Source organism: Otolemur garnettii, unplaced genomic scaffold (assembly GCF_000181295.1).
Source record: "Otolemur garnettii isolate 467f Iridium unplaced genomic scaffold, OtoGar3 scaffold00019, whole genome shotgun sequence".
NCBI classification, from domain to species: domain Eukaryota; kingdom Metazoa; phylum Chordata; class Mammalia; order Primates; family Galagidae; genus Otolemur; species Otolemur garnettii.
This window is the reverse complement of record NW_003852414.1, coordinates 17,225,430-17,234,530: the sequence shown is the minus strand read 5'-3', so window position 1 is coordinate 17,234,530 and position 9,101 is coordinate 17,225,430. Positions and strand designations below refer to the sequence as shown.

Sequence of the window (9,101 nt, the reverse complement as noted above, 5' to 3'; positions counted from 1 at the left end):
AAAAAAAAAAAAAAAAAAGAATTTACTCTTAGTTCATTGCACCTGATGACATGGATGAACTCAGTAGTAAATCCTAACATTTGAAGGTCCTCAGCAAAAAGGCCTAAAGTAGTATTTCAGGATGAACATGATGTTACTGGAAACAGGCCAACTGACACAGTTTGGGTAATGAGAATTTCAGAATTTTGGAACAGAAAGGGACAGAAATGATCATTGACTCACAGGCCAGTGACAGTACAGTAACCTAACAAAGAGAAAAATCTGGGAGGCATGCGAAATTCTGCTCCCTTATACCCAGGGGAACAAAAGTGACCACACGCCAAGCAACAGTTATATGAATATATATTAATGTATTCTTACCCCTCCACTCTAAATCCACCAAGGAAACAAACCAGTTTTACTCCATATTTATGCATGTGTCAGAGTTCCCTCAAATTTGTTAATAGGTGATTTATGGTAAAACAAACAATGGTTGATTCTGAATCTTCTCGCTCTTGATTTAACTAATTAATATCTTACATAACCTCCTACTATTTCATATTAGATACAGAACCCCATCCTCATTTTGTTAAAACACCAAAAGTCCTAGAACTGTTGGAAAAGGGGCCACAGACTCTTCACATTGAAATTGTCAGCTGAATTAAAGGAAATGGAATGGAGGGGATGGCTTCCCGCCAAATGCTTTGCTTGGTGCCTTGGCCACTTGGCTATTGCAGGTTTTGATGCACTGTCTATAAAACTGGCTTATCTGTAGAAATAAGCCTGGGAGGTCACTTACCAAGAGCTAATAAAGATATTGGAAAGTTTCCTGCAGCAGTAATGAAAGAGGACAGATAACATGAAATGGACCTGGATGTGCTTATTAGGGTCCCCTGAAGCAGGAAACAACTTCATAGAGATAGTTACAAAGCCTATCGACTCTTCGTTTACATTTGCTCCCAAAGATTCTGACTGTGGGGTCTTAAAAAAGTCTGTGAGGAGATGATCTCCAGGCAGCGATCCAAAACTCTGCAATTCTCCTTTCATTCACCAAATTCTGAAATTCTGGGTATCAAAATGGTAGCAGGTCTTCTCCCAGTAACACTTAAAAGAATACCTCTTCATACCTTCTTCCTGAAGACTTTAAGTGCAAGGACGATACGGTCATCCTAGGCAATGCATCCTAGGATGATCTCTGAGTGACTGTCTTCCTGCACCTGCATTCTGCTTGCTTGGCCCTCTGACTTCAGGGCAACCATGTGGCACCCAGCCTGCCTGATCATCCCAGCCTAAAATGGGTGCAGCTGTCGAGACCCTCCTTCTCCCTCATGTTCTCCTAAACTCATCTAAGCTTTTTGCTGCATAGTCAAAAAATCACTGTACTAAAAACAGTGGAAATAGAGAAAACCAACAACAGTGACCGAGAACATTTCTTCAGATGTCCAGAGCACAGGAAAGAGGTGACTGTTGCTGGAAAGAGGTGAACAAAGGCTGCATGTAATACATCATTGGGAGAGCTGCATGCGTGTCTCAGAAAAAGAGGTCCTTCTGGGAATGGAGGAATTAGGGAGCCGTGTGACATATTCATGTCTTTAAGTCTGTAAATGGCAATGGGCCATGCCATCTGCAGGGGAACCAGGAAAGCAAAGCTTGTCTTGAAACTCAATGCTCTGTATAGATAAACTAGAGCCTTGAACTGCCCAGGCAAGCTTAAAAGGGGGGACTTCATTAATCACTTTTATAGGACCAAAGTTTATGTGTTAGTGTCATGGAATTACAAGCTAGTTTGGGGGAAGTTTGGAAAGATAAAATGTTGACATATACTGAAACTTTATTACTTTTTTTTTTATTGTTGGGGATTCATTGAGGGTACAAGAAACCAGGTTACACTGATTGCATTTGTCAGGTAAAGTCCCTCTTACAATCATTTGTCTTATAACTCATTTCAACAAGCCCACAGGAACCTTAGAAGGAAGTATCCATTCGATAATAAGTAATGAAAGAAAAAGTCATAAATTTAGAATTTCTAATGACTAAACACTACTTTATAAGAAGACTTTTCATTCATTTCAAATAACATTTATTGAACACCCCATGTTCTCTGAGTAATACCGTGTGGGTATTATTATTGGCACCAAGCTATAACCTTGCGCTTGCTCAATGCTGCCCAGTAGAAATACAATGCAAGCCACCTGTATAATTAAAAATTTTCTAGTAGGAGTGAAAAGAAACAGGTAACATTTCTTTTAATAATATATTTAACCTTAAATATCTACTATTATCTAATGATAGTAAAGCTATTATTATTTTTTAAAAACTATTACTATTTTCACATTTAATTGATTATTAAACAACTTATTATTTAATGTAATTGATTGTTATTATTATTTTTGAGACAGAGTCTCTACCCTTGGTAGAGTGCTGTGGCATCATAGTTCACAGCAACATCAAACTCTTGGGCTCAAATAATTCTCTTGCCTATGCCTCCTGAGTAGGTGGGACTACAGGCGCTCACCACCATGCCCAGCTAGTTTTAGAGACTTGCTCCTGCTCAGGCTGGTCTTGTATTCCTGAGCTCAAACAATCCACCTGCCTCAGCCTCCCAGAGTAATTAATTATTACTAAACAACTAGCATTTAATGAGGAAACTAGCATTTTAACATATGATTATTTATTATTGATCAATTATTATTTAATGATAAATAAAATATTTATTTGTATATAATAATTGATATATGAAATTTATATTTTACATTTTTTTCTTACTAAGTTTAAAAAAATCCAGTATTTCACCCTTGCAGCACACAACAGCTGCTAATTTTTCAGTGGTTAAAGTGACATGTAGTGAAAACAATAAAACTGTGTTTCATGGAAAAAATATTTTATACAGCTTCTATGTCTAAGTTTACACTTACAATGAGTAAAATGGGAATCAAACTAGAAGTTCAGTGTTTCAGTTTCACCAACCGTATTTCAGACACTCCGTGTCCACATGAATGGAGGCTACCAAATTGGCCTGCACAGACTGAGAACATTTTGCATAATATCACCAAATGGTGAAATTAGCCGAATTACTCAGCTAGCTCCCTATAAGATTCTCTCATCAAAGACGAATGCCTGACTTAGGTCAGAAGAAGGAGCCTAGATAGGACTAGATTCACTTTTGGAGGATGGGCTTTGGATTAGATATTTCTACTGCTTAATTTAATAAAGAAATTAAGTAACTGAAGTACTGGAAATCAAAGGAGGAAAATTCAACTGGCTATCAACCGACTTTGTTGACACATTTTTTTTTTTTTTTTTTTTTTTGAGACAGAGCCTCAAGCTGTCCCCCTGGGTAGAGTGCCGTGGCATTACAGCTCACAGCAACCTCCAACTCCTGGGCTCAAGCGAGTCTCCTGCCTCCGCCTCCCAAGTAGCTGGGACCACAGGCGCCCGCCACAACGCCCAGCTATTTTTTGGTTGCAGCCGTCATTGTTGTTTGGCGGGTCCAGGCTGGGGATTCGAACCGGCCACCTTAGGTGTACGTGGCTGGCGCCTTAGCCGGTTGAGCTATAGGAGCCGAGCCTGTTGACACATTTTTATGATCCAGAGCTTGTAACTATTTAACATTGCATAAAATTTTAACAATTCGCTTATTACAAGCATCTGTAATTTTAGGAAGGAGGATCCATAAATTGTAAGAGGTTTAGATTTTCTTAAAGTGATTCTAAGTAGGGAACATTTCATCTTACCTTCATCATGTCATAAATCTTGCTGTTCTTCATTACAGTTGAAAGACCATAAATAAACCAGTAATATGCCTACATTTTATCATTGACATTTATGATATGTTCTTGTATATTTTGACAAAAAATACCAAGGTAGAAGGAAAAAGCTCCCTTGTCTTTGCAACCGTAATTAATGTTGACATCTGTATTTATGTATCAAGAAATCTTGTGTAAACATACTTCACTGGGGTCAGAAGAATGTTTTAAATAAATGCAGCAGGACATCGTACCTAGAGTGCCATTTAGAACAAAATAATAACAAAAAGCGGACCAGCTAAAGCCCACGTTTTAACATTTAAACAGCCCCTATGAGAAACAGTTTCCATCCTAAGTGAGAACTCCCAGTAGTTGTTTGAGTTCCATTTTAAAAGGCTGAAGTTTTGCTAACAGTTCTGAAAATCAGATGGGTTTGCAGTTTATGTATGAGTTTTTAAACAGAGATTTTCACAAAATGTTTTATAATAACCACTTTGGAAATTATAGAGAACATTACTCTCTCATGGACCTGGATTATAGAACTGGGCGTTAGGTACATGGCAGGTAAATGTCGAAGTTCATTGGTGAGCCAAGAAGGCATTCAAATAATTGACTTCCTTTTACTGCACTTGAGGGACTCAGCATTCAGTCCTCTCTTTGAATCATGCAACCTTGCCCTTGACGAGGAGTTTGTTACAGATAGACGCTGTGCAAGTTGCAGATGGGGACTGCTATTTCCGTCCATGTGGAAAGTTAAAGCAGCCCTCAAGCAAGGGCTGAATTATGATCGTGTTGGCAGGGGCATACAAACAAACTAATCATCCCACACAAAAGCCTCGGAAAACAAGCAAACAATATTCAGTCTTAATGTAAAGAAGGAAGTGGGAGACTTTCTCCAGGGGCCTATTAGAGCTCTAATGAGCTCTCCTCCCAAAGCAAGCCACACATGGACCCTTTCCCTACACTATGAAGCTACTGTCTTCTGCTGTGTGTGATGTACACTTTTTTGCCCCAATTTTTGAGGGGATAAAATAAGAATGTGCATTACACGTCAGTAGCGCTATTTGTTACTGGTCCATAACATTTCTTGTCCCTTGTATCTGCCCTTGTGTTTTGTAATTATTTGTCACATAAAATTTCTTGTACCCTACTATGTCAAATGCTAAAAAGTTCCTTTATAAGACAAAAAACAAGTACCCACATAGAAACAAATAAAAAATTGGATTAAAAAATGAAAACAAAATATTTGTTTTCTGAAAGTTGGGGCCAAACACGTGGGTGCACCTTGGACACAGGAGAGCATGATACCTGGCAAAATATGGTCATTTTGTACTGGCGGGATCTTTTACAGTTAAATATTGGGAGCCATATGAAAGCTATAACCCAATTATAGCCCAAGAATTTGGGGAAAGGGGAGACGGAGAGGAGAGGAGGAGGGAGGTTGGGTGGAAGGAAGGTAATCGGTGGAACCACACCTACCGTGCATCTTACGAGGGTATGTGTGAAATTTACTAAATGTAGAAAATAAATGTCTTAACACAATAACTAAGAAAATGCTGTGAAGGCTATGTTAACCAGTTTGATGAAAATATTTCAAATTGTGTAAAAAACTAGCACATTGTATCCCGTGATTGCACTGATGTACACAGCTAAGATTTAATAAAAAGAAATATATTGGGAGACTTGAAAGCACCTCCATCCCTGAATGTTTTTCCAATAACCTGTACATAATTGGTGTAGTAAATCATCTATGTCAAATAAAAAGTCTTTTCTTTTCCCCCCTGGCAATTCAGTAAGGAGGGTGGCAGGGCTGGGAGACGCACGTATCTGATCATTCTGGGAATTGTTTGAGATGAGTTGAGAACAGCAGGCTGTCACCTGTGGCCAGCACAGAAAGACATGGTACCCTTGATGGAACAGACCAGAACATGTGTTTTTGTCAGGGAACACATGCTTAGAGAAAACAAAAGGGCCCAGATTTATTTCTCTTAGAGATACAAGCCTTTGAACCTCTTTGGATGAACTCTCTATATTAAAAATCCAAAGCCTGTGTTTCCTAGGTTGGCCATAAATCCAACCTACAGCAGACATCTCTGGAGACAGAGAGGGGTGGTCTAAATGGAGAGATAGGGCAGTGCTTGCTTTGAAATATCACCAAAGTTTACTGAAATAATTTGACTGTGTGACTCATAATTATCAGTTCCAAGTCTCTGTACACGGCCAGAGAAGGTGACATATTTCAGGGAGGTTACTAACCTTGAGACTTACTTGAGCTAGGTACAATGCTAGATGCTTTGTACACATCACCCTCTTAACATCTTAACAATCCCTTCAGGCGGATGTGGTCCACAGCCTTGGAGAAGTAACGTGACTTCCCGAAGGTTTCCTAACTAGAGCAAGGTGGATCCAGGATCAACCTCAGGTGAACTGCATCATGGAAATCTTGGATTTCCTCTAGGCCAGTGGTCCCTAGCCTTTTTGGCACCAGAGACAGGGTTCACAGAAGACAATTTTTCTATGGACAGGGTGGGGCAGAGAGAGAATGGTTTGGGGATGATTCAAATGCACTGTTTATATTACATTTACTGTACACTGTTTCTATTATTACAATGTTACACTTTTACAAGGAGTGCACAACCTAAATTCCTTGCATGTACAGTTTCCTGCAGGGTTCACGGTCCTATGAGAATCAATGCCACTGCTGATCTGGCAGGAGGCAGAGCTCAGGCAGTGATGCGTGTGATGGGGAGCGGCTGTAAATATGGACGACGCTTCACTCACTTGCCGGCTGCTCACTTCCTGCTGTGTGGCCTGGTCTTAACAGGCCATGGGCCAGCAGCACCGTCCATGGCCTGGAACCGAGGATCACAGCTCTCGGCCGCCTACTTGTGCGAGATGTTCTCAACCCTGCCTCCCCTGCGGCACTGTTACTGGTAGAACTTTCAAAGCTCAGCACTAGGGTCTCACCCCAGACCTATTTAATCCTGGCATCTGGACTGATGTTTCAGCATGTATATGTTTTTAAAGTTGCAAGAGTGATGGTTCCCACACACACAGGGAATCATGAATCACTGGATTAATATAAATTACTACAAGTAGAATAGACTAGAACTACTAAATGTTACAATTAGGTTTTAAGATTGAGTCTAGAAAGGGATGAAATAGTATGACCTCATCTACCAGCTAACGCAGCAATGCTTCTCAAACTCTCCCAGGTCTGGAGTGAGGCCTGGTTCTGTATTTCTAGTAGGTCCCAGGTGATACCGGCACTGGTCACAACCACACTTTGCATAACAAGGAGCAGGGGACCAAGAATTCAAGTTGGAGGTTGTAAATACCCTCTGAGTAACCAAGAGATATAAGCTGAAGTCTTTAAAAGTGTTTCTTTTCAGAGCACTCTGTTGTTCAGAAGTTTCTGCCCACCTTCACAGATGACCTAAAAGGCAGAGTTTTGCAAACTGTGACTGCTGAACCCCCTATCCGTTCTTCCCTCCTCTCCACATGGCCTTGCCAGGTCGCTGAGGATGTTAGAAGTTGCTCTGTGACAGATATTTGGCTGTCAGAAATATTTAATTTTTAATTTTAAAAACGACATTTCATTCAACTGAAACTCAGAATATATCCTTCCTTCCTGCCCAGATCATAGTTAAGATTGTTCGCTTAGAAATTAAAAATGACTGTCGAAAGTCATGCAGCTGGGCCGTGACCAACTCTCCTTAAGCAAGCGTGTCCTCCCTTCCCACCTGACTCATCATGCTGTGTTTAAAATTAAAGAATCAGAATGATTTTGTTATAACAATAATTGCTTTCTGTCTACATTTTTCTGAGATGTCTTCATTAAAAATGATATTTAGTCCCACCCTGTAATTTCTTGGATAGACATTTATACTGGAAGTTTAAAAACCAGACCAAAGTAAAACTAGGACATTTTCAGGCTAATAAGCTAAGAAAACAGTGAGCTGTAGAGGGAAATTTTTCTTAGGTCAATGTGAATGCTTAAACCTAGCACAAGCTGGACAGTGATTTTTTTTTTATTTTGTCTTTCTTTTTTATTATTGTTGGGGATTCATTGAGGGTACAAGAAACCAGGTTACCCTGATTGCATTTGTTAGGTAAAGCCCCTCTTACAATCATGTCTTGCCCCTCAAAGGTGTAGCATACACGGAGACCCCACTCTGCTCCGTCCTTCCCTCTCTCTGCCCTTCCTTTCCTCGCCCTTCCCTTGGACAGTGATTTTTTAAAAAATCATTTCGATTAAATTATTCGTGACTATATATATATATTTAAGGATACTCACCGCGATGCTTCCTTCTGGGAGTTTTGCTGGCTGACTTTTATAAGGCATCTTCTTAACCTCAAAGGACACCAGGGATGCAAGAGCATAAGGATCATTTTTTCTCTGAAAGTTAAAAAGAATTATTTAAATGTATTCCTTATAAAGCTTTTAAGAGTTATACTGGCAAACACCCAATTGTTTTTAGTGTTTTTCATTAAAGTCTTTTTTTCTTTCTCCTTCCTTTCCTTTCTCTCTCTCATTCTTTCTTTCTGCATTTATGAATATGAAAGTTTCTTCGTGCTTAAGAGATGGCACTTGAACTCCAGAATGCAGAATGCAGAGAAAGATGTTTCTCGGAGGGAACTGTCTGCCACTTCTTTCCTTTCTCCCTCCTTCTGCTGCCTGTGGTTCAGCTCCTCACATTTTCCACTCTTCACCAATCCATACTGTTGTCTTTGGTGGTTCACACACCACTGTGCTTAGCCGAGCTTCAGAAACAGCTGGGATCAGTCTCAGAGATTCGGAGATGAGACTGTATTTACTTGTTTAATTTTTAACTTTTCTCTTACTACTTTTCTCCCAGCTAGATGATACAAAAATCGGAGGGGTATGCCATGGAATGTGATGTTTACATCTTCCATAGCACCTAGAATGGTGCACACAGAAGATCTTAATACTGGCTGACCAGCCGTGTGAATGGATGGGGAATGAAAACATCTAAGGATGTGAGAGGCTGGGTGTGGTGGCTCAGACCTGTAATCCCAGCACTTTGGGAGGCTGAGGGGGGGTATATTACCTGAGTTCACAGGTTCAAGACCAGCCTGAGACAGAGTGAGACCTCGCCTGTAAAAATAGCCAGATGTTGTGGTGGGTGGCTGTGGTCCCAGCTACTCAGGAGGCTGAGGAAAGAGAATTGCTCAAGCTCAAGAGTTTGAGGTTGCTGTGAACTGTGATGTAACAGCACTCTACAGAGGGCGACATAGTGAGACTCTGTCTCAAAAAAAAGAAAGAAAGAAACCTAGTACGGGCAGAGTCACAATACTGATTCCACATTCAAAGCTGAATGTTTCCAGTTCTGCTCTTTATATAACAACTATATT

The 9,101-nt window shown here is 40.2% G+C and overlaps 1 protein-coding gene across 1 annotated transcript in view; it reads right to left on the bottom strand.

Annotated features, from left to right (window-relative positions):
* The window catches only part of ITGA8 (integrin subunit alpha 8), a 167,754-nt gene that overhangs the window by 4,125 nt on the left and 154,528 nt on the right, over positions 1 to 9,101 (bottom strand). Inside the window, exon 28 of the mRNA XM_003786791.2 lies at positions 8,023 to 8,124. Within this exon, the coding sequence (XP_003786839.1) occupies positions 8,023 to 8,124 (102 nt within the window). The remainder of the gene's footprint in view (positions 1 to 8,022; positions 8,125 to 9,101) is intronic.